Raw genomic sequence first — 22,480 nt, 5'->3', positions numbered from 1 at the left:
AATAAAAATGGCTGCCATCCCAGCTTCCTGCCATGTTGCGATAGCATCAGTAGCCAGGCTAAGGACTGGCGAACAAAGTGCGAAAAGCCGTAGTCAATGTAAAAGTGGAGAATTCTGTCCAAGGTTTCTGCGAATTTATGGGTATATCTATTAATATAGGCAACACAGCCAAAGTTAGTAATGGACAAAAATTAGGGGTCGGGGTGCTGGGAGAAAGGTGGTTGAGCAAACGGACGCCTAGCTTACCAAATTTATTTCGGATCTGTTACCACCTTATCCTACATCATCGTCCATTCGCCATAGGACGATATATGGTGGAGAGCACCGTAACCAAGAGGCCATTGACCCCAATGTCTAAGTCGAAATAGCCAACCTCTCAAGGGCAGAGGCCTAGGTAGGTGGAGCGAATTTATTGTCGAGAGCAAATATGGAACCCTTCCATATGTATATTCCTCGCTGTCGCAGCGGCCGGTGTGGGATTAAAAAGGAGCGTATTTCCTAAAGTATAGATTAAAATCGGCTACGGGTCATTCGGTATGGAATCCCAATATGTCAAATCTGTCATCCAATCGTTCAGCATCCAGTTCCCCACTGGATCAATTAAACTGCTAGTTGAGAACGGAAGGCCCGACGGGTCTGTCGACAATGGTCGTAAATCTTCGACCGCTATAAACCCGGATTCGTTCCCGGCTAGTGGTTGTGGTGAAGGCGCAATGGTGGAAGAGGAATTCTTTTGATCTTGTAGGTTAAACGATCGTGAGGCAGTAAAGCCATTTGTGTTCAAATTGATCTCGTTGGCATCGTTTGACATACGGGCAGGGGCGGATGGATAACGCAGCATATCGTAAGAAATCTCGTTCTTCCGCTGGGAATCGTATCTGAGTCCATACACAAGATCCCATTTCGAGCAAAGGTCGGGCCCGAAAAAGTCAAAAAATTGGAACTGTTTTTCTGAAACGGAGAGCTCGAAGGAGGGTCGTTGAGACTGCTGTTTCTGAACCGCTGCTGTCACGCCTTTGACAACCCTCTGGGCGCCAAGTGCTGATGGGAATCTGTGTGAAAATTCGTCCAACGCTTGGTTTATAACTTTAAACTCCTTTTCGGTTTTGGCCCAAAGCAAAGGATAATTGTGGCATGCTACTTCGGCAAGAGCAGCGGCAAGCAGGTGAAATATAAATACAGGCGCAAGAAGGGGTATCTCCCCTCGAGCTAGAAACTCTTCATAAATTCCCACGACAAATGAAGAGGACAAAACCGGAGCAACAGAGGGAGGAGTATCCATAACAGTGGGTCGAAATAATATTGAAAGCGCCGTGAAATAGGGAATATGCAATTGTCGTGCTTTGAAATTATATGGACAGAGTCGACCTGTTCTTCGATCATGCAAGTGAAACTGTGCTGGGAGCTCACTCATCCAACAGAAGAGTCTATGTTCAATAGACGTACGACTCGAACGTCCCAGAGTCCCACGGAAGGAGTGCTCCGTGAGGTCCCCAAGTATAGCTGATATTTCCACATATGTCATGAAGAGGCGTGCATCTTCTTTGTCACCTGGGAAATCTTCCAACGTTGGAGGACGAACGTCAAAGTCCTTTTTTGAAATGGCTCTTGGGCGGCCATGGCTTGCTGATATCATGCAGTCTCGGGTCTAAAACATACATTAGTAACTAAAACAACATACAAGCGCAAAATATTGAATGAAGGCCATACAAAAAGCGTCCACCATAATCGTCGACGAAAACCAGCATTCGGCTGACTTGATGGTGGGTCACGATGAAGCCCGATCTGATGAGCTAGAGCAACACCCATGTGAAGCCAAAACGTGCTCGCATCCCGTGAGATATGTTCCGCACCACTGGGATTCCACCACTGTAAGAGACATATGGCTTGAATCACTACCAACGGATCCTTTTCAAAATCAGAGTAGTACAGAGCCTTGGCACGGCGATAAAACTCCTCCCCGAGACATTGGGCGTTTGGCGCTGTAGAAACTTTGCTTCCAGCAACGAATATAGCTTGCAAAAGCAGCAGAGATGTCTCAGGAGTGTCATCACGATCTATAGCTATATTGTCCACTATGGGCATCCAGGGGTGACATCTTTCTAGGAAATTTGTAATCAAGCTATCCCGCACCGAACGGGGTGGAAGATCGAAAGCCCGAAGTTCATGGAGGAACTTTTGATAAGCTTCAGAAGGGGCAGCAGAGTCATGTTCGACATGGTATTTCCGTGCATCTTCCTCATCAATGGGCACAATGCTGGAAATATACTCGCTTCTGCCAAGATAACTCGTCGGCGGACTTGCATAGCTGGCTGCCCGCGATTCCTTTGGCTTGGGTGGCTTGGTAGAAGAATCGGTAGAATCAACTAATGGAGTTTCCATTGTTTGAGCGGGTGATTTGGCAGGATATATAGAGGCCAACGACGCCACAGGCGCTCTCTGGGGTGCAATGCGACGACCCTCTGAAGAGTCCACTCTTCGTCGCCTCTTTCGAATATGTGGTCTACACTATCAGCGGCTCGTAGAAGAAATAACTATTTGGATATACCCACTTGCATTCCTGATTTAGGCTCTGACAATTCGAACATGCTCCATTGGCAGTCGGTAAATCGCAACGAATCTAGATATATCATTTAACTACAATTTAATCAATACATTGCTCAACTGGGTCATACCTTTTTATTATGGCAGTTTGTACAAGCTTTGGCCCCCTGCCGTTCGCGAGGCGTGCGGTGCAACTGTCCATAATTTGTCATAGAGAATAATACTGCTCAATGTCCCTTAATAATTACTTGTCCGTTACCTGTGCGTGGATTGAATCGTGGGAATTATGAAGTCCTGAACGGGAGTGCAAATTAATCACGTGGTATCTCTGAGATCGCGAACCAATGTCTTCAGCAACAGAACAAGTCCGAAGAAATGGGCGGAATTATTACAAGGCGGAGTTTGAACAGGTAACTATGTTTTTCGGCTGCTCTTCGCCAATTGCCGTGGAGCGGACTAACGTTACTTCTAGTTTAACTACTATCATAACTAGCCTAGCTAGTGAAATTTTTCCGAGCCGACTCACACAGCCCGATGCCAACTCCTTGTGTAGCATCGACTCCGTTCTGTCGTCTCCAAACCAGGTAAACATAAGACTACAAATTACAAGGCCCTGACTTTCCCAGCATCTGGAATCCACACACTGTCTGCAGCATGACGAACCCAATCAATGCAGAAGCGCTCGCAGCGTGGGAGGACAATGCCAGCTTCTGGGACCAGGGAATGGGCGATGAAGGCAACGACTATTACAGAGTCGTAGAGCTCCCCGCCCTCGAGCGCATGGCAGCTGTGAAACCTGGCGACAGGGCGTTGGACCTTGCGACAGGAAATGGGCTTGTCGCGCGCTGGCTGGCGTCCGAGGGTGCTCGCGTTATTGCGACAGACGGCAGCAGGGCCATGACCGATCATGCGAGACGCAGAGGCGTGTATACTAATGGAGAAAATATCAACTCAATATCTTACCAGGTTTTGGATGCAACAAGAACGGAAGACTTTGAGAAATTCATAGCGAGGGAGATAGCGGAAGTAGGACATGTTCTTTCCTGATATTTGTCCTACTATGTCCATCCCAACAACCGCGTCCCTTTTCGATTGAACTGGCGATATTGAACTAACGGAAATGTTGTTTTCGCGTTCTACGTGGATAGGAGGGTCCATTCGATATCGTCATAATGAATATGGCCATCATGGATATCCCTACCCTTGAACCATTAGCAGCTGCTCTACCAAAGCTACTAAAACAAAACACTGGACGGTAGGTGTAGCCTGTTTCTTTTCTCGGGAAACTGGAGATCTTATGAGCAGGAGTGAAAGGGTGGGAGGGTGTTATAGGGAAGAGTAGAGCGCTGTTCCAGAATTTGCTTTTTCTCTCTGCGTGCCTTGTGTGTGACTCAACTGCTAGATTTGTTGCGACGCTCCTCCATCCCTTCATAACGGCCGGATCCACGCGTGTGATCGAGTACGCGGATAGCCGGGAAACAGGACGGGAGGAGGAGCATATCAGCCTTAAGATAACCAGATATCTCCATGCCCCGGAGCCCATCAAGGCAGAAGCGCTGAAGGGCCAACCTTCTTATCAGGTACATATTGCGTATTATATTACTATGGGCTTTGTAAAGTGAAAACCAGTTATCACTTCTGCTGATGAGGATATACTTCTATCATTTATCTCTGTGCTAATCATGGGCAAAAACCCGGCGAATGCCTGAAGTACACTTTCCACCGTCCCATGCACGAGATTTTATCCCCTTTTCTCCGCGCTGGATTAGTCCTCGATGCATTTGAGGAACCGAATTTCGATGCGGAATACAACGCCAGCCAGAAGCTTGATCCAAGATCTTTGCGGTATGTCACCGAAATTCCCAAAATCCTCGCATTCAGGATGAGGGCCATTGGTCAGTGACCATTGACGACGCTCTCCTCGTATATCGTCATGTTTCATGAAATAAACGGAAGCCAAACAAGGTCCTACTAGTGGTGGCTCGGGGGTTTCCAAAGTGGTGGGCCAAAGTATGTTGGTTCTGTCAGCTGGTCCTATTTTGAGTTTTCTAATGTTGGGTATTTTTGAGAGTCGATGAAACACAGCCGGTCATTTTATGCTTTTGCCTTGCCTCCTGTCCTACAAGCCTAGACCAAAGATGTTACAAAAGCCAGCTGAAACAAGAGTTTGCAGGCCTGTCATAATTCCATAATAAATCTATCATATTAGTTAAAGTTTGACTGAGTCAGATCCTCTTCTCACCGTGGATTACCTCTCAGCCTTCAATCATGTGCATCAGCAATTTTTTTGTTTACGCCTCAGGTGTCCCCACATATGACCGCTGGGATATAAGGTTTTTCGTTGTCCTAATTGCCAAAATAAGCAGACAACAATAAACCAGGGACCCTCAGAAAGGACCAGGATAGGTGCGGAGGGGGCAAATTTTAATCGATATCGATCAGATGATGGATATTTTGTGTCTGTTAGCTAGCTATTTGCGGTCCAGACCAACAGATACAAAAGTAACATAAAGCTAGCCCTGCACTGGCGCTCGACAATTCCTAGATATCTCAAACGATAGCGTGGAAAAATATGGAGCGCGGATCAGAGTGCGTGTATCCCACAAAATGCCTAACTAATATCAATGAGATACGAAACAACGGGGGCCATAAACAACCCAGAGTTCCACTCCAATGCTGCAGGCAAACTTATCATGTCGTTCATCATGCGAATTCAGGCACGGAGTATGAAAACAGCGTTACGACGTATTCTCATACAAAACTAAAATTAACACCTCCGGAGCCATAAAACAGATGGAGAAAGGGAAAAGCTACCAAATGGAAACTAGCCCTACCACCTGATTATTTTCTGGGGGAAGAACTCGTCAATGAGCTCGAGGTAATATGGCTATCTCCCAGATTAGAACAGCCTATAAATAAAACCCCACGCGCAACCGCCTTCCAGAAGCGAAAAACGGGTTATAGATGCTACTACTTACCTTCAATTCCTCTGTATTCGGAATATCATCAGTCTTGCTATACAGATCATACGGATTAAACGCCCTCACAGCCTCAAGCATATCCTTATCATGCTCATCCATGAGCTCCATATACGCGCCCGAGGTATGCCAGGCATAAAAGGAATGGTACCGGATAATCGCCAGCGCTTCAGGCGGGAGCAGCGACTGGTCCTTGACAACGTTGTATAGATATTCGTCATGGCCCCAGGACAGGATGACATTATCCATCCCGCAACCGGGGCTGTATATACCATATTTTGTCCCGTAGATTTCATGGCCGTAGTCTGGGTTCTTCTTGAAGGACTCGGACGTGTATATGATGCGATCATCAAAGGCGCAGCCGACGGGGAACGTGTCGCCGACTACATCCCACTGGCCCTGGGCGTCGAAGAAATAGAGCAGCTTGCCAAGGTCATGGATGAGGCCGGTCAGCTGCATCCAGCGCGGCTTGCCATCACGCCGGATGGCCTCGGCGGCCTGGAGCAGGTGCTCAATCTGTGTGAGGGAGGTGTCAGGGTCAGAGTCGTCAATGAGGGTGTTTAGTTTTTCGATAGCGTCCCATATGCCCATGTAAGCACGGGTCTTTGCGCGGAAATTATTGCGGGCCTTGAGGTTGTAGGCGACCGTCTGCTTCTCATGCTGCTCGAGGTAGAACTGCTTCACTTTTTCACAGGCGAGTTCGTATTGGCGGAAGCGGGATTTGTCTTTTTCTTTGTCAAATTCGGACTCATCGTATAACCCCTTTTCTTTCTTCAAAGTGGCGTTGAGAGCATTGACTGCATCAATATTGTCAGACAGCTCTTCGAGAGCTAAACCATCCTTCCGTTTCAAGGGAACAGAGATGATGGCCTTCGGTGGTCTCATGACAGATGGGTATAAATATACAAGCAAGTTGCCTTTAAATCAAGTTAACTGCGCAAGCGGGAAGAAAGCAAAATAAACTAATCCAAACGATTCTCAAGAAAATGATAAGAATGACGCTCCTGGAAGCGGATCACTACCCCTTTATACCGACAGAATATAAACCACTGAGAGCGAGTTGAAGGCCGAGAACCCGCCCTTTATGTTAACACCAAGCTTTCATGATTAAACTGGAACCTGGAAACTCCAATTTTGTGGAGGCAATCAGTGTAAATCACAGGATGATGGCTGGAATGTCGTCCAGGGATCCGGGGAAGAAAGTCATGTATGAAAAGGAAAAAAGAAGCTTTTAAACCGCCATTTTCTCCTTCCTCCCGGGTTTAACTAGGTAAAGTGCCACTCATACCTCAAGAATATGTATGGCATGCCATGGCACAGGCAAATAGCCAAACCGTCAAGCACCGTGACATCACCGGCGTATCCTGTGGTCCCGATATGATGTCAGATGTGTCAGGGCTATCCAACTCTAAACCAACCTTGTGGACGCCTCGGAAGAAAGAGAGCGTTCTTTGCCTATACGATGGCGAAGAAGTCGGTTATTTGGATATCCCGCCACCATGGCATAGCATTCAGCTGTCGGATATTGATGATGTTGTTCTGGGAGCTGGGCGAGTTGGCAAGCGAAACTGGGATTCTATACTACAGTCAAATAACGTTGTAGTTATAGCTCGAGAGATCATAAATATACAAGGATCAGGTATAAAGATTGCGACTGTTCATTCAACCACTCTCGTTCTAGTGAGGCCGGGCTTCGCGTGTAATAATGATACTTGTTGGTTGTTTTATTTTCTCTTCTTCTTCTTCTTCAGTTGGAAAGGAGCATAAATTTTGGAGGAAACAATTTGGTCTGTCTCTGAATCGAACCCTCGCCGCTTGAACTCTATAAAAAAGGACAAGGAACCCTGCCAAACTGCTAAACCCCTTTTTTCCCACTCCAAAGAAACCGCCCGAGAGACAGAATACGAGGTAAATCCAAAGACAAATGAACAAAACGGACAGAAAAAACATCAGGTTCATCGATACTAGTCATCCTACGTGTCATAAATTGAAGTGAGTGCAAAAAGGTGAACAACGGGGAGAAAGAATAACGGGACCAAAAACACCAGAAAAATTGAGAAAAGAAATATGCGCATGTGCGGCCCAAGAACCTAGATCAAAGATCTCGAAATAAGGGCGAAATAAGGGGTATCTAATCCATAGACAGGAAACGGGAGACGAGCTGGCCCTTGGGAACAAAGATTAGTGGGTGTGGTAGTAATTTTATATTCGGACGGGAAAGAAAGATATATGGGAATCCGGTGGGTGCAGAGGACGAAGGGCGTATCTGGTCAAGACCAAAAGGAAAAATAAAGGAGAACCTCGGAAAAAGAGAGAAGGAAACAAGCAAACTCCCGTGCACTGAAAGGCCGAACCCGCACAGAACCAAGCGGCTTAACAGTCCTGTTAAGCACCTCAACATTTACCACGTGGGGAGGGAGAAAAAAAGAGGGGGATGGGGCTAATAAATAATGCATCTTCAAATGTAGAAAACGACATCACGGCATATTAACCGTCGAAAAAAAATACACATTAGAGAACCCCCCGAGATGCCTCCTTCGGTTTGATCTCAATTACCTCCGGCACAACGAATCCAACCCACGTCTTGATAATGGATGGGCTGCCCTCCTGAACACCAGTGACTGACATAATCTCCTCTCGCCAGCCAATTGGATCGGTCTCGGATACTGTCAATTCAGAAGTATCATTCCTATTCTTGACGGTCCGGGCGGCCCGAATCCGACGCCGTTCGCGCTCAATTATAATATCCTCCACAAGGCCCGGTGTGAGGATCCCGCTCACTTTCATAGCATTGAAAAGCTTTTGAAGTATTTTGAACGGGATCGCAAGGAATATAGCTGACAGTATCCTCTCCTCTCTGCTAGACGTGCAGTTGTTAGCAGCGGCAAAATTTCCAAACGTCACTGAGGAAGAAATTTCTCTGATCGAGAACCTAGACGGTGCTTGTCCGGAAAGTCTGTCGGGCAGCTCTCGCGAGTTCACGTCAGGATCAAGCTGGAAATTTTGAGGGAAGTTTTTAATGAGGAAATCAATCGCTTCATTAAGAAGTTGTGGTCCCCATATTTCCTTGAGCTCCCAGTTGAGAGTGCAAGGATATTTACGGGGATCATCCACATTCGCCAAATCGCTCTCCATATCCTGCTCGCTGCTGTTGGGTATAGAGGTCGCTTTATGATGGAGTTTGTCAGAACTGGCCGCTTCCCGACCAGTACCAAGGATACTGTTAACTGGTGTAATCATAAAATTGGAAGCTGAAATACCGAAGTGAAAAATGACTTCCAAGTTATTCCAGCAGATTGCATTTGTGACGAGGCGAGAAGCACGACGAAGAATCCTATTCTCTGCAAGGAAAGCAGCTGATGCGGCGTAACATAGAGCAAATCTCATTTTCTCCAGCTCACGAAAGCGGCTTCCATTTCCACAATTCTGGTCCCGATCCTCCCCATTAGTGTTTCCAACAGCTTGCGTGAAGTCATTGTCTAGCTGCTCTTCAGCTATTAATGGAACACCATAGAAATGTTGCAGTGCCATACCAAATGCAAAGGGGTGAGAGAAAGAGGCTGCAGCTCCCAGGTGTATCTCTCTCGGGCGCGTAGCAGCATCCATTGCTTTCATCAACTTTTTGAGATGCGGACTTCTTGAAGCAATTAACGAGTGGACAGGGAAGGACACAGGCGGGCAATGTTCCGCGGAGGAATTCAGGATTAGTCGAAAATCTGCATATTGTCCAGATCTAAATGTTTCGAGAATATGAACTGCAACTGGCTCTAATTCTTCGTCAGAATGGTAACGGGAGCTGTAAACGTCGCGACGAACAATTGGTCCGGTACAAGGCTGGGGACCTTGCTGACATACTTGAGCAAAATCCAGCGGATTAAGAACATTTTGACTTCCTCCATTGGAGCTTCTTTCTGCCCTTGTTATGCTCTCTTGTAGACCATTTCGACGGATGGCGTTGTCACCAGTCTGAGCACCATTGGCCTCATTGAAAGGCATAGCTGGAACAAATTGAGCGCACTCTGCTGTTGGTCTATATTGTGGTATGAGTGGGTGATATGGATAGTTGGGGAACATAAAATAGCGCATGCACGGCCGGGAAAGTGCATCGCCGTTCTCACAGCATGTTCCTGGAGGATGCATAGGTTGGGTCTGATCTTGCAAAACAGGGAGATGGCAATACTGGGAGCCTCGATAGGATGGCGGGTAAGGAGGGATCTGCAGTTGTGATCCCCGGTAGCCCGAGTACGTCTCAGAAGAAGGGAGCGAGGGACTGGAATTGGAACGGCTGCCAAAATAAATCCCATGGCTTTGAATCATGTAGGGATCAGGTGTTGTAGCTCGAGGAACCAATCTACCCGGCGCTCCCATAAAAATTCCACCAGGTGGTATGGAGGCGTTTGGAGAAGAACAATGACTAGCGGTGCTATGGGAGTGGTAAGGGTGACCTGGATGGTAGGCCTCAAAACCACTCACTTGAGACATAGGTTCTGGGATTCGAAGCATACTGTTAGCAACCAAAGCATGAGTGCGAAGCGCAACAGTATTATAAACATACCGGTATCCGCCGTGTACTGGCTGTTGAAGCTTCCCTGCCCAAATTGCCACTGACTTGCCGGTTGAGGTTGAGTGCTGCCGACAATAAAAGGCTCGTAACGATATCCTTGCCGTGATATGTGGCTATGATCAATTAGAGCGGTAGCAGTAGATGCCGCCAGCTCTTCCATAGACTTCTGATACTCTGCCGCTTCCTTCTTAGCCTTTCTTTTATTTCTATTCTTGCTGCTTTTGCTCTGCTTTCTTTTAGCGGCTAATTTCCTAACCGGCTTCTCAGTATCCAACTGCGTTTGATCTCGATCCCCAGTCACCACCTCAGTGAGGGTTCGATTGCAGTGCACAGGGACCATTCTGGAACCACTTGGATGAATGGAGCAGAAAAGTTATTGTGATATTCCGATTGTCCTGGCTGCCTCGCGTTCGATGTCCCTTTATAGGCTCAGGACACAATGACAAACAACAGAGGCTCCCAGATAAAGGTAAATAAATAACAATAAGGATGGAAATATTTTCCAGAAAGAGGGGCTAACAACACCAAACGAGAAGTGTTGAGCAGGTGGTTCCACCTCCACAACTTTCTGTTGCGTTTTCTGCGCTGCAATACCTATGGTAAATATAAGGGAAACGGATCCCCCTGAAGAAAGTGTGAGAATTAAATGGAGCAAGACGCGTAGAGACTGTCTGTAGAAGTAAGCCAAGGAGAGAGAAGAAGACCAGCACAGGTAAACGAATGAGATAGGTGAAAACAAAGAGATATCCTTCTACAGACTACAGTGTAGAAGAGAACGATAGAGACTAATGCGTGGTCTCTTGACCACAATAGGCGGATGTTGAGGTTTCCCAGGAGATTGCCCGATTGGGTTAAAGACTGGGACACGGATATTCCACCTCCTCCTCCACACAACGCATTGAGATGTGACTCTTGCTGAGATGCTGCTGCTGATGGTAATGATGATGATAGGAGATAATAAATATGATGAGAAATGAATAGCACGAAGAAAGTGATAAGTATATCGAAACGAACGCCGCGGTCCAACCCTATCAAAGCAGTCCAACTCCTTTTGCGTCCGCCCGTTAGCATTCCTTGCTGCGAAACCCGGAGATGACAGGCTAAATCGATAAACTCGAATGAAAGGGGGAAGAAGAGTGAAAAGGGAGGAGGGAGGAGGGGACGAAAGAAGGGCAAAAAGGGGACTGACTAGTTGATGTTAAATCAACCAAGGTAACACACAAAAATCCCACCGTGAATTGATCTCACACATCCAGGTCACAGACTTAAAACCAGTATACAGTGGTCAACTCCATCCCATTCATCAGACACATTCAGAGTGAGGAAGTAAAGTGGGAAGGTATATCGGAGTGTTTCATTCACCCAAAGTTGAAGTCACCACCTCCTCCCACTCCCGCTTCCCTCGCAATTTTTGAAAGTAGAATAATTTTTGCATTTGTTTTGTTCATTTTTTATTTTTTTGGTCACCCGGGGCCCTCCGCGGCTGAGGAGAAGTAGACATGGATATATATCAGAGAAAAGAAGAAAAAGTGCAGGAAAAGAAATCCAAGGGGGCCAGGGAGAGACAGAATCTTGTACATACATAGATATACATGCAACAACCAACAACCGACTGAATCACGCAATGATCCTCTCGGCTTAAACGAGTAAAAAGGCCAAAGAATATGTAAAGCAAAAAGAAGCGGGGGGGTTGAATGTCACATTGAATGAACCCAACTGGCTTTGAACGTCTTTTTGTCTCCTGCGCAAAGAAAATGAGAAAGAAACAAGAAGGGAATATTGTACAGTCCAGAATGTGGCCTAAGAAATCACATTGGAAATAGAACAAGAAAAATGCTAAGACAGGTGGCAAATAGAATGATGTATCCAAAGGGAACCATGCCCCTAAGAAAAAGGAAAATGTGACATCAATACAGCAACAAAGATATAGAAAGGTGTATAAACCACACGCCCTCAACGAGTTTTGTTAACCTTCAGGGGCTCTCTAAACGTAAAATGAAAATTTAGACAAAAAAAAGAGAAAAATAGGCAATCTTCTCAAAACATGCCCCCTTCCATGGGCAACTTCTTCGGAAGTTGCGGTAGCGCCGGAGAGCTATTATTCATAAGCTGTTGACGAGCCTTCGCATTCAGATTACCACCCTCGCTTGATATTTTTCGCAACTTTTGACGTGGTCGTGGCCGCTTCTCCTCTTCAGAAAATATACTCTGATGATTATTATGAGAATGATGCTGATGATACTGTTGTTGATGTAGTTGTTCATCCATCAGGCCAGTAGGGTTTGAACCAGGCATGGATGGCTGGTCGTATCTGTCAGAGCTCTTGAAGGCGTTTATAAAAGTCTGCGTTGTCGTTTGCCGTCTGCGTCGGGGGTTCATGGGAGGTATTGGCGGGGTTGAGCCGTTGGTGAGGCTGGCGCCTGGCGGGAGACCCACTGTCGGTACGTTGGAGGTTGAGGAGAGGAAGGTCGGCTCGGAAATCTTGGATTTGTCGATTACGCGTTTATGTGCGCCCCCAAGCCCTTGGTTGCGTTGGCTACTGCTGATATTCATGGGAGGCACGAGAGTGGGAGTCGAGGTGGAGGCGTGGATTGGGGAAGCTTCGTTGAGAGGCGGTGTTGCGTTGGCGGAATATGGAGTTACTGGAGAGGGACGGGGGGGATTGCCGATTAAATCGGATTGATGGGTTTGAAGTGGGATGGGAGGGTTAGGATCGTAATAACCCTGTGCAGCTGAGCGGCTATTACTCCGGTACCTACCAGAGGCCCCAGATGTAGATCGCTCAGAAGACCTATAGTCGCTGACCTCTTCTGACGGTCGGGAGGAAGATGAAACAGATGCCGAAGCCTTTGAAGACTTAAGTTCTTCGCTTTGCACTTCGCCGTGGCCGATTGTATGTTCCCCTACAGGTTCAAGATCATCACGATAGCGCGGTTGGCTTTTTGACCGGCCTGACACGTCTGAACTAGATCGGGTTCTGCCAGAGCTCCGGTGCGATGGTGGAGAAGGATCACCAGTAAATGATTCTCTGGACCCATCCTGGCTTACTCTCCCCCTGATGCTGCCTTGTGGGTGCCATGGTCGATTGTGATTGCGAGCTCCGAGATGGGGTGATCCCGAACGAGATTCCCTCCCACGATTACGGGAGGCTCTCTCCTCATCGTCCAGCCATGAATCGCTTGTGGGGAGGATTGGCGAGGATGAGTTGAAAGAATTGTCCATGCCAAGCATTTTCATGGCTTTTGACTGAGGTGCATCAGCTCGACCGCCCATAGGGTTTCTGCCGGTTTTGTTCTTAAGCATTGCAAAGGCATTACCGTGTTTTGGTCCGGAACTATAATCGTGGAAACGATGGCCGGAAGACGGACTACCTGATCTGCTTTCGCTCTCAGCGAAGCTTCGTAATTTCTCTTGCACCTTCTTTCGCCGCTCAGCTAGCTCGTTCGCAAGTTCTTCACGCTCGTTCTGCGTTTCTGAACTTGCACCCCTTTGATGACGTGGTTTGTGTTCCTCTTGCCACGGTGAACTGTGGCTTGTCGGGCCTCTGGATGACTGGTCACGCATATGGTTGGGAGGTGAGATATTAGAGTTATCCGGCGGTCCTGCTGGTGATGGTACATGCGCCTGCGTCTGTATACGTAAAGCAGTGGCCTGCCCGAGCATTTGCTTCGCTCTCATTGACATAGAGGAGAAATCAGGCTGTCCAGTTTGCTTCGCGGGTTCTTTATTATCAGATGCTGGACTGACTAGCTTATATAGGTCATCATATTCCCATGGGTTACTGTGAACACTAGCGGCATGGTCAGAATCTCTAGCGGCTTTAACGGCGGGATTAAGCTCTCGAGCGGTATCTTTGATTTTAGAAATACCCGGGGACGGCGGCGGGTAGATCGAAGTGTCACTATCGTGCCGAAGATGTGTACGAACTAGCCCGCTTAAACCGAGCCCTAAGGGACCAAGTGTAGGCGAATCCGGGGCGTCACCGACAGGTTCCTCAGTGCCTTCATTCTCCTGTATGGTGTTGAGGTCTCGAGTTTCCGAATATCGCAATTCGGGAGTATCAGCGTGAGAGCCTCTGTTGAGAGAACTCTGCGACGAGTCGCCAGAATTGCTCCTAGATCTGAAAGCGGGATGGATATTTTCGAGTGACTGAACCGCCGCAAGCATGTTTTTCAGCGTCGGTTCTCGTTCGTCTTCACTTCCGCTATCACCTCCACTCAAGAAGGCGCCGTTAATTGGCTTCAACCTCGATGGGGACGGCGATGGTCTACGACTACTATTGTCGTAGTGGATTTTCCTCCGCTGAGTCGAGTTTCGTTCTGGGGGTTATTGTATTGTGAGACCAGCGTATCCACCTTCGGTCGGTGGGTTGAATTGGAAACTTGGCGCGAAGGTGCGGAGTGTTCCGCATCAACGGCAGGTGGTGGTGGAGAGCGACGTCCCAAAGGAGGAGTATCTCTACCCTCATACATTTGACGCTGCCGTTGTGAGAATTTTGTATCATCATACTGGGTGGCTGGCTTGTTGAAAAGGCCCATAGCAGTAGCCTTCCCCCGATCCTCAGGCTGAAGCGCGGCCTCTAATGATCTTAATGATCTTTGTTCCTCGGACTCACTAATGGGGGGACTTAACTGTGATGAGACGCCAAACCCCGGATTTCCAACGGGAGATTTCTCTGGTTCACCTTTCCTGGCAACATCAACTGCCTCGGCAATTGTGGTAGGAGCAGATGGAGGTGGGCTTGTAGGGCGGAAACCTGAAGAAGCATATACTGGCTGGCGATGCTGGAATCTCTCATTTAAACTAGTCGTGCTCTTTGACAAAGATCGATTTATCTGTGAAGAGTCATTGACCCCAGCTCGCTGGCGGCTAAGGCTTTCGAGTCTCGTAATGGCAGAGGGCTGTTGGGTGTTGGGCTCAATGCCTTGACCGTAGCGTCGAGGTTTTGTTGGATTGCGCTCCATTCCAGTTGAAGTAAGATTAGGCTTTATAGGAGAAAATACAGCTTTGGAGGCGATTGGGGAATTAGTCCCCTGGCCTGAGTTGCGCTGGGCGGAGTCAACTGAGGTATTCGAAGTTGAGGTACGATTAACTGACGGTCGGGAAGTCAAGGAACCCTCATCTTCCGTATCATGTCTATTCTGCTGCATTTCCAACTCAAGCTCAAGCTGCTGCTGCTGCTGCTGCTCTTTTTCTTTCGCTCTCAGCTTCTGGAAAGCAGATAATGTAACATCATTCTCATACACAGCTTTCCCTCCCATCCCACCCCCAGTCCCTGAGGCTTCTGAAGTCGACCCACTTCTAGGCGTCGTCGACGCAACCGGTATTTTATAAACTTTTTGTCGCCCACCAAACAAGTTGTTCCCTTCACCAGGCCTGGATCTGCTCATAACACTACCGCCAGGGGAAAAGTCCCCATCATCGGTAGCGTAGCCTTCTCCAGAGGCGAATGAACCGCGCCCGATGGCAAAAGATGGCCGAGCTGAGCTGCCATGAAGCGAAGATACTTCTGCAATGTCCCCAAGGGGATTGTTGCCTTGGCCAAAAACATTGAGTCTTGACGCCCTCTTTGGCAAGAGTACGCTGTCGTCATTGGCCTTCCCGATTTTAGAATTTGGATCGTCCTGCTCCCGTAACATGCTAAACCGCGCGGAGAGATTCGGCATGAGTAAACTGGTTCTGAAATCGTCCGATGATGGGAGGGCTGAGGAGAGGTCCAGCTCTGGTGTCGTCTCTACTTGCGGTTTCTTCGCCCTCTTGAACGCTTTAGATGTGAATAGTGGTAGTGGCTGGCCCTCTTTATCGTCCTGGGCATTTTGGGCTTCCTTACCCTTCTTGCGGGTTCTGAATCGATTCATCTTGTTTTAGGGATCTAGCGTATGTTCCTAGTTGGTAAATAGGGGACCTGTCGAAGGCAACAATTGGTGACGGTCGAGATCAGTCAACAGCAAAGAAGCGGCAGGGCAGAATCGTATAAAGGAATTTACTGTAAGTATTTCCCCCCCTAATGTGTTGTAACCTGGTTGTGATAGGCGAAGGGGGATGTGGAAGCGAAGGACAATCAATCAGAGTTTCTGACTCGAAAAATTCAACAACACTTCGGTGAAGCCTGCATGGATGTGAATGCTGAAGAGTTAGTCTTTCAAGAGCCACGCAGAAATGATAAATTTGGACGTGAAGCATTCTAAGCTGGTAACAATTTCATAGCATGCAGAATAGAAGTCTAGCAAAGTAGAACATATGTAATAAATAATAAACAGCAATCTATTTGTACGTACTTGTACAAGGACCTGCCCTTTGGATCAGACGAAACGAATCAATTCGAATAAGATGCGACCAGTGCAATCTTCATGCCGTGATTGACCCGATCTAACAGGCGCAGAATGAAGCGTGAGCTGCAGCGGAGGGGGGGGGGGGAGAGAATGCTTTCGGTGTGGTTGCGGCGTCCCACCCTGCAGCCTGATTGACGCCCTCTGTATCCTCAAGATCGTGCTCCGTCTGAAGAAGATATGATCAACCTGCCTTCTTCAACTACGCATTGGCTGTCGGGTCTAAGACAATTCCGGTCGCAACTTGGAAGGGTTTTGGATCAATAATAAGGGTTTGAATGGCAAAAGACAAGTCTTTGAGTATCGAAAACGAATGAATGGGTCGAAAGCAAAAAATCAGCCAGCGAAAGAGAAGTCTGTCTCTGCGGGGGCACCCTCCAGTAGGACAAGAAGAGAGTCCACAAAGTCAGTCGATATTTAAATTGGAAGTTGAAGAGAAGAATAGGGAGGAGGGATGGCGAGAAGAAGCTCGAATGGCAGCGAGTAAGTAGAATGTCCAAATCGTACTCGTTCGTCGGGTGTTTAGTAAAGGGAGAGCGGCGGCTGAAGAGGATGATGGAAAAACGACAACGAACAGGATGAAGGATGGACCGGACAGGATGCAGCAGACTTGTTACAAAAACGTCTCTCCGTCGTCCCAATCAGGAGTGCAATTTGACCATGGAGGCTTTGCCGGCCATTTTGGATCGCGCTCTCAAATTCGATCGCTTGCTACCTAGGTACCCATGAGTTTTTCCAGCGATTCGGGAAAGAAAATAGCGCCCTCGATCACTGCCTGACGGGCCAGCCTAGTTGACGCCTCGGTCTTCTGTTGTGGCCCTTATTTTTTTGGACGAGTCTTCTCTGCTCCGGCTTCAGACGGCTGGAAGAAGAAATTTCCAACACTCTTGTTCCCCACATGGGGTGTGAATTATTTACCGCCGTTTGTTCAGGGGCAAGATTAGCGGCCGCGCCAGGAGATTCCCGGACAATAATGGCCAGGCACAAACGATGATTAGAGATAACTTATTACTACTACTAGATTTCAGCAAGGCTCAGACCCTGTGTTCTACTCTGTTGGAAGCAGCCAGCAAATCCAGCAAATCCAGCAAATCCAGCAAGGAAGTGTCAAATGCTCACTGCTCACTGCTCACTGCTCACTGCTCAGAGCAAACCTCGCCAGAGCCTAATCATAAGAATGGTTCGTATCTGGTGGAAAAAGAGTTCTTATTCTCAACAATCATACATTTTTAAGATTTGTGTATGACCTTAGGTTATAGCTAAAGAGAAGAAGAATAGAAATGTATAATTGATATATTGAAAAAATTAATAATATTGAAAAATGTTAATTGAAACTGATCATATTTCATTCTCTCTGTAATTTACATACCATCTCATATATGGGACATGGTATGGTATGTATTGTTTGACTCGTATCTTTAAAAAAATATAATCTTATCTTGATCTGTTTCATCTGATATGTACTTCATAAAATAAAATAAAATAGGAATATGAAATTAACAATTAGTTCAATCAAAAGATAATTGATTTCTCTATAATCTAAGGTGATACAGAAATATTGATTAGATAGGGTTGAGTTGCTATTCTCATTTGAAAATCATTGAACATACAATTATTATTACATTATTACGCTGTTACATGAAAGATTCTGGGAGAATGTGGCCTATTTGGGATTAGTTAGCTCATTAAATAACAGCCAATCAAATGCAGATTGATCAAGGGATAAAAAGCAGCAAATCTTTTAGATAACCTTCAGGCACCGACCGTCACAGGTGGGTGGCCATATTCGACGCGTTGTTGTTGTTGTTATTAGTATTATTATTATGATAATAAGGATGAGGGGGCGCGTGGGAGCACTGCAGGACGGACACCCGTGGACAACAGTACGGAGTACACGCAATATCAACCAGATATTTTCAGAGAAACCGCCAGAAGGAGAACATCATGAGTCCCCTAAAGATTTGACCCGTCAGGGGCCATCTGCACGCCGGACTGGCGTTACATAAACCGTTCTCATTGTTCTGCTACCCGCCAGATGCCGGGCTACTGCAGCCCACCGCACACGCCAGTGTAATATTGGATACGGACCAATACAAGTACTCGATTTCACGCCGTCGAGAAAGATACCGCTAAACGTTCAAAGTTTCCACAGCGAAACCGTTGTTGTCCAATCAAGATTCAAGAAGGACATTCACGGTGGAAAGGGCTGACGGCTTGCTCTCCCCGTTTCGAGGCTAATAACAGCACACAAGGAAACTGGCAAGCATATGATCTGGCGGCCGCAATACGATCGCTACCAGCCGAAATACCCCGCTGTTTTCTTGCGGCTCTATTAGTTACCTACTCCGTACGGAGTATGTGATTATGAATCCGAATCCTATTGCACAGGATAGATATTATTTCCTGAATTCCCATGAAACCCGGGCACGGCGGTCAGGTTTTCCATCAGTATTTCCACCCTATACCTTGACTATCAAATATAGATCAACATCCTCCAAACAGTTACAAGGACGGACCCCAGCATTGGGACTCGGGGCTTGGGGCAAGATTTGAGATAGTTGAACTGGAAGAAGTCTGCAATACTCGAAACAAAAAGAAACATCTCGTCAATTGAGTGGTTAAGGGGGAAAATGGACATCCTGGAACCTATTTACTATTATTATCATGCGACGAGATAAACCCACGAAAGCCTTGTTTGTTCTTCTCAAAAGCCCCAAGCAGCATCCAGCGCTGACATTTACAATATCTCTCTTATTTCATCCATCCATATGTGCGAACGGAGGAAGTTCGCGGTTTACACCAGCTGCAATGTAACCAATGAATTTCGGTCCAAATGTTTCCATTCCAGTCCAGCAAAAGTTGAAACATGCAAATTATGCGAGCAGCGGATACTCGAGGAAGTTTCATTTAACTATCATATAAACTATTTATTCAGATAGCCGCCACGTTTCAGTCAGGACTTCTGCAGCCCAGTCGCTCGTGGCTTCAACCAAGAGAATCGGCTCAGTGGATTCTTTGTTCGAAAAATACCCTTCAATAATATATCTATTCCTGCGAGATTTTCGCCCTGAATTACTAATCATAGCCTTAATACATGTTTCCACGCAGCAAAGGGTAAAATGGACGGGGAAAGGGTCCCACAACATCCCCTGATGTGACAAATTTTTCCGTGCCCTTGACTCTGCCATCGACTGAGTAAATGTTTCCTCTCAACTGAATTTTATTATCCCTTGGACCCTACTACCCTGGATGAGATTTTCGCAGTTCATCACCTCATCTTTTCGGTGGAGAAGAAACCAAGAAGGTTTTCCGTTCGTTCGAATGCGTTCCGATTCCCCTGGCCTAGCAATGTACGGAAGTATGTACGCTGTACTGCAGTGTAAGGCCAATGACTAGCGCCGGAAGTACCAGAGAGGCGGGCCGTTTAGCAACTGCGCTAATGTGCGGTATTCGCTGGATAACCGGGGTTAGTTTCAGGTACAGAAACTCAAATGGCCTTTTTTTTTTTTTTTTTTTTTTTTTTGTAATTTACACACTAACCTATCATTAGAATTATTTCCTTCTTTTATGGTCGTTTTATATACGGCGCGTTTCTATCTTTCTAAGGCCACAAAACATTTTCAGGACAGAGGCAAAAAAGATCAGACCAGCCAAGCCGGCGACTGCTTAAGTTCTTACCTTCCCTCCCCTTCACCTCAATATTCGCCCCCTGATCATAATGACGAAACGCAAAACGTACAAATCACGATAAAGATCTCACCTACATGTGCCTATCTAGCTCTAAAGCCGGTGGTGGTCAGCTCCTCCACACCGCACCAGAGGGGGACAGGCACAGCCAGTGGTGAAAAAGCGGCCTTATTCTGCTCCACACCCCCCAGTTTTCGACCCACGCCTGTTTACAGAGTAAGTTACAAGGGTGGTCGAAGCAAAAAAAAAAAAAAAAAAAAAAAAAAAAAGTCACAAATCTTGGATAGCATGATCTCAAAAAAAGTCGGCCTTTTTTACCTGGGTGAAAACGGAGATGTTTTCATTTTTCCGGAGAAAATTTCCACAACACGACGCAAATCGACCACTGAAAACGAAAAAAAGGGCCGTGGTGCGGCGGTGCCAGCCTACTCCATTAACAAGGCGCGGTTACAGCATCCAGGGGGCCCCCAGTTTCAACCTTCAGAATTGGCTGGAGACTTTGTTCTAGGCCCTGGTCTTCGCCTTTTTTCTCGCTTGGCACTGGCAGACTGGCTGGCTGGTCTCGTTCGAGATAAGAAAGAGAGTCCTTCGTCCATTGATTAATGATGACTTGTTGAGTTCCTGCTTTTCGATGAATGTTTGCTTACCTCCCGGGCAAACCAAATGATGGATCATCGCTCCCCATTCTTTCCATAATAACTAATAATTATTATTTTATGAAAGCAGAGGAAAGCAGGCAGCATTGACACCTTTGCTCGTGAAAGAGTTTTTCCTTCCCGTCGTCGCCACGGATCCGATCAGATTAGCCTTTGGAACTGAACTTCCAGAATGCCTACCGGATAACAAGCTAGCCTTTAGCCGACGATGATGCATGCTAGTCATCCCTCGTATTCCTTCCTTCCGATTGCCAGAGGTGATGATGGTGACATTCAAAGCTGTTGCTACATGTAGGTGCATACCATTTTCATCACAGCGAAAGAATATTTAATATGAGCAGACTAGTCTATACTGCAGGCCAGTGATAGTCCAAGCAAAAATAAAAAAATAAAAGGCCAAGCTCGAAAGCCTGCAGGAGACAGCATGAACGCATGAACTGGCACCCATGCATGCATCATATCTCATCATGGTGTCGTGTCGAGTTCACGTTTTGCCTTCCTCGAACATATTTTTCCTTGTTTTTTTTATCCATCTGCTTGGGGCATGCCTAGTCTCAGCTTTTCCTTTTTTTGATTGCTATTATTATGACTATCATTGGAGCAGTGCAGAGGGGGGGGAGAATTTTGCCTGCTTACAATACAATAGTTAATAAATAATAATAATTGAAAACCACCAGCTGAAGAAAAAATAATGCTATGATACTAAAATGAATTCTTCCCCGCAGGACTAAATGACTATATTCGTTGAAATATTTGCCGTTCCCTCAAAGGTACGGCAGAAAAGTCTCGGGGAGCTATCTCCCACTCTTTTCCTTACTGCTGCGTGGCTGAAGGATGAAAAATTCGCCAGAACAGGGATCAAAATTTCAAGCCAGCTCAAAATAAAACTGATTCAGCTGATAGCAGCTTTCATGAATTTGAAAGGAGTCTACAAAAAGGGACCTGAGATGTAGAGGAATCATTAATCCACTGCAAGTCCAATAATCTGTCAACAAGGCTGTTTTGAGATGGGGATACGATACTATGTGGTATAGCGCCGCATGTTGCTTGATTGCTCAATTGCTCACTCAGTGTGAAATGAAATGAATTGTCTTCAGGTGTGCATGGCATTGCATTCATGCAGAGTCACTGCTATTGACAAGTGTGAAATCTTCTCTTTCTTCCTTTCCCTCTTCTGATGTTGCATAACATCTTTTGTTATCTTCACATACATTTATTTCACCTTGTCTTATTCCTTCAAATCTTACAATCTACAGCACTACAGCAAGGCCTCAAGATTTGGAGAAGGCAATTGATTAATGAACATCACAGGCTATGTATGCAATTTCATTATGCCTGGAGTTTCACTTGTGTTAGGCAGGGTACTCCGTACAATATCAGCGGATAGATATTGTCCACTACCTGTTCATTGTACATGTACCCCACTACCAGGAAAAATACTCTTGTATTTCATTCCCCAGCAAAATGGCAGAACACACAATACCTGTGTGTTCCCAACTTGATCTACACATTCGGGGTAAACAGGACGAAAAATGGAATAAAGAGGAGGAAGAAACAGAGAAAGTAGAGGTGAAAATGTAGAAACCGGAAAATAACTGAGAAACCAAATTGAAGCGCTGTTTATCTGGAAAATAGGCGCGCATGGGATCGCTCAACTAATATCTACAGCCTTGAGCCCTGTTGAATAGTTACTATTTCCCTATGATATTCAGGCCCGTTGCG

At 46.5% G+C, this 22,480-nt stretch overlaps 7 protein-coding genes across 8 annotated transcripts; 3 read left to right on the top strand and 4 right to left on the bottom strand.

The window, feature by feature from the left end:
• Positions 1-520: 520 nt before the first annotated feature.
• On the bottom strand, positions 521-2,382 carry BDCG_07256 (C6 transcription factor; the record flags this gene model as incomplete). The annotated part of the gene is made up of 2 exons (XM_045423053.1): positions 521-1,648; positions 1,711-2,382. The coding sequence occupies 2 exons, from the start codon at positions 2,380-2,382 to the stop codon at positions 521-523; spliced, it is 1,800 nt and encodes a 599-aa protein (XP_045278532.1).
• A 632-nt stretch (positions 2,383-3,014) lies between these two features.
• BDCG_07255 (methyltransferase type 11) lies at positions 3,015-4,855 on the top strand. The gene is made up of 4 exons (XM_045423052.1): positions 3,015-3,570; positions 3,693-3,799; positions 3,947-4,124; positions 4,256-4,855. Exons 1-4 carry the CDS (start codon positions 3,199-3,201, stop codon positions 4,445-4,447), a joined length of 849 nt encoding a protein of 282 aa, XP_045278531.1. The 5' UTR covers positions 3,015-3,198; the 3' UTR covers positions 4,448-4,855.
• Positions 3,078-6,952, bottom strand: BDCG_07254 (inositol oxygenase). Its single transcript, XM_045423051.1, has 2 exons — positions 5,523-6,952; positions 3,078-5,431 (listed from the first exon to the last, which is right to left on the bottom strand). Exons 1-2 carry the CDS (start codon positions 6,405-6,407, stop codon positions 5,375-5,377), a joined length of 942 nt encoding a protein of 313 aa, XP_045278530.1. The 5' UTR covers positions 6,408-6,952; the 3' UTR covers positions 3,078-5,374.
• BDCG_07253 (uncharacterized protein) lies at positions 6,834-11,745 on the top strand (the record flags this gene model as incomplete). Its single annotated transcript, XM_045423050.1, has 2 exons — positions 6,834-10,555; positions 10,623-11,745. The coding sequence occupies one exon, from the start codon at positions 6,834-6,836 to the stop codon at positions 7,287-7,289; it is 456 nt and encodes a 151-aa protein (XP_045278529.1). The 3' UTR covers positions 7,290-10,555; positions 10,623-11,745.
• BDCG_17487 (uncharacterized protein) lies at positions 7,167-10,581 on the bottom strand. Its single transcript, XM_045426604.1, has 2 exons — positions 10,078-10,581; positions 7,167-10,009 (listed from the first exon to the last, which is right to left on the bottom strand). The coding sequence occupies exons 1-2, from the start codon at positions 10,424-10,426 to the stop codon at positions 8,034-8,036; spliced, it is 2,325 nt and encodes a 774-aa protein (XP_045282060.1). The 5' UTR covers positions 10,427-10,581; the 3' UTR covers positions 7,167-8,033.
• Positions 11,746-12,123: 378 nt separating the features above from the next.
• On the bottom strand, positions 12,124-15,944 carry BDCG_07250 (uncharacterized protein; the record flags this gene model as incomplete). The annotated part of the gene is made up of 2 exons (XM_045423049.1): positions 12,124-14,388; positions 14,442-15,944. 2 exons carry the CDS (start codon positions 15,942-15,944, stop codon positions 12,124-12,126), a joined length of 3,768 nt encoding a protein of 1,255 aa, XP_045278528.1.
• A 2,244-nt stretch (positions 15,945-18,188) lies between these two features.
• On the top strand, positions 18,189-22,190 carry BDCG_07249. 2 transcript variants are annotated; one of them, XM_045423048.1, is made up of 4 exons: positions 18,189-19,892; positions 19,966-21,049; positions 21,484-21,584; positions 21,609-22,190. In XM_045423048.1, the coding sequence occupies exon 2, from the start codon at positions 19,983-19,985 to the stop codon at positions 20,703-20,705; it is 723 nt and encodes a 240-aa protein (XP_045282059.1). In that variant the 5' UTR covers positions 18,189-19,892; positions 19,966-19,982; the 3' UTR covers positions 20,706-21,049; positions 21,484-21,584; positions 21,609-22,190. The 2 variants fall into 2 exon arrangements, with proteins under 2 accessions (XP_045282059.1, XP_045282058.1); XM_045423047.1 differs by having other exon boundaries at positions 19,966-21,584; positions 21,609-22,062.
• Positions 22,191-22,480: the final 290 nt, after the last annotated feature.

Source organism: Blastomyces dermatitidis, assembly GCF_000003525.1.
Source record: "Blastomyces dermatitidis ER-3 genomic scaffold supercont1.8, whole genome shotgun sequence".
Taxonomy (NCBI): Eukaryota; Fungi; Ascomycota; class Eurotiomycetes; order Onygenales; family Ajellomycetaceae; genus Blastomyces; species Blastomyces dermatitidis.
Note: the sequence above shows the minus strand (reverse complement) of the source record. Positions and strands in the feature narration are given on the sequence as shown.

What these genes read in the sequence shown, in the direction of transcription:
- BDCG_07254 (XM_045423051.1), bottom strand. Translation starts at nt 6,407, where the DNA reads ATGAGACCACCGAAGGCCATCATCTCTGTTCCCTTGAAACGGAAGGAT. An exon ending in CGAATACAGAGGAATTGAAG is followed by an intron (nt 5,432 to 5,522) that starts GTAAGTAGTAGC and finishes TCTGGGAGATAG; the next exon opens with CCATATTACCTCGAGCTCAT.
- BDCG_17487 (XM_045426604.1), bottom strand. Translation starts at nt 10,426, where the DNA reads ATGGTCCCTGTGCACTGCAATCGAACCCTCACTGAGGTGGTGACTGGG. An exon ending in CCAGTACACGGCGGATACCG is followed by an intron (nt 10,010 to 10,077) that starts GTATGTTTATAA and finishes TTCGAATCCCAG; the next exon opens with AACCTATGTCTCAAGTGAGT.
- BDCG_07249 (XM_045423048.1), top strand. Translation starts at nt 19,983, where the DNA reads ATGGTCGTTTTATATACGGCGCGTTTCTATCTTTCTAAGGCCACAAAA.
- BDCG_07255 (XM_045423052.1), top strand. Translation starts at nt 3,199, where the DNA reads ATGACGAACCCAATCAATGCAGAAGCGCTCGCAGCGTGGGAGGACAAT. An exon ending in TAGCGAGGGAGATAGCGGAA is followed by an intron (nt 3,571 to 3,692) that starts GTAGGACATGTT and finishes CTACGTGGATAG; the next exon opens with GAGGGTCCATTCGATATCGT. An exon ending in CTAAAACAAAACACTGGACG is followed by an intron (nt 3,800 to 3,946) that starts GTAGGTGTAGCC and finishes CTCAACTGCTAG; the next exon opens with ATTTGTTGCGACGCTCCTCC.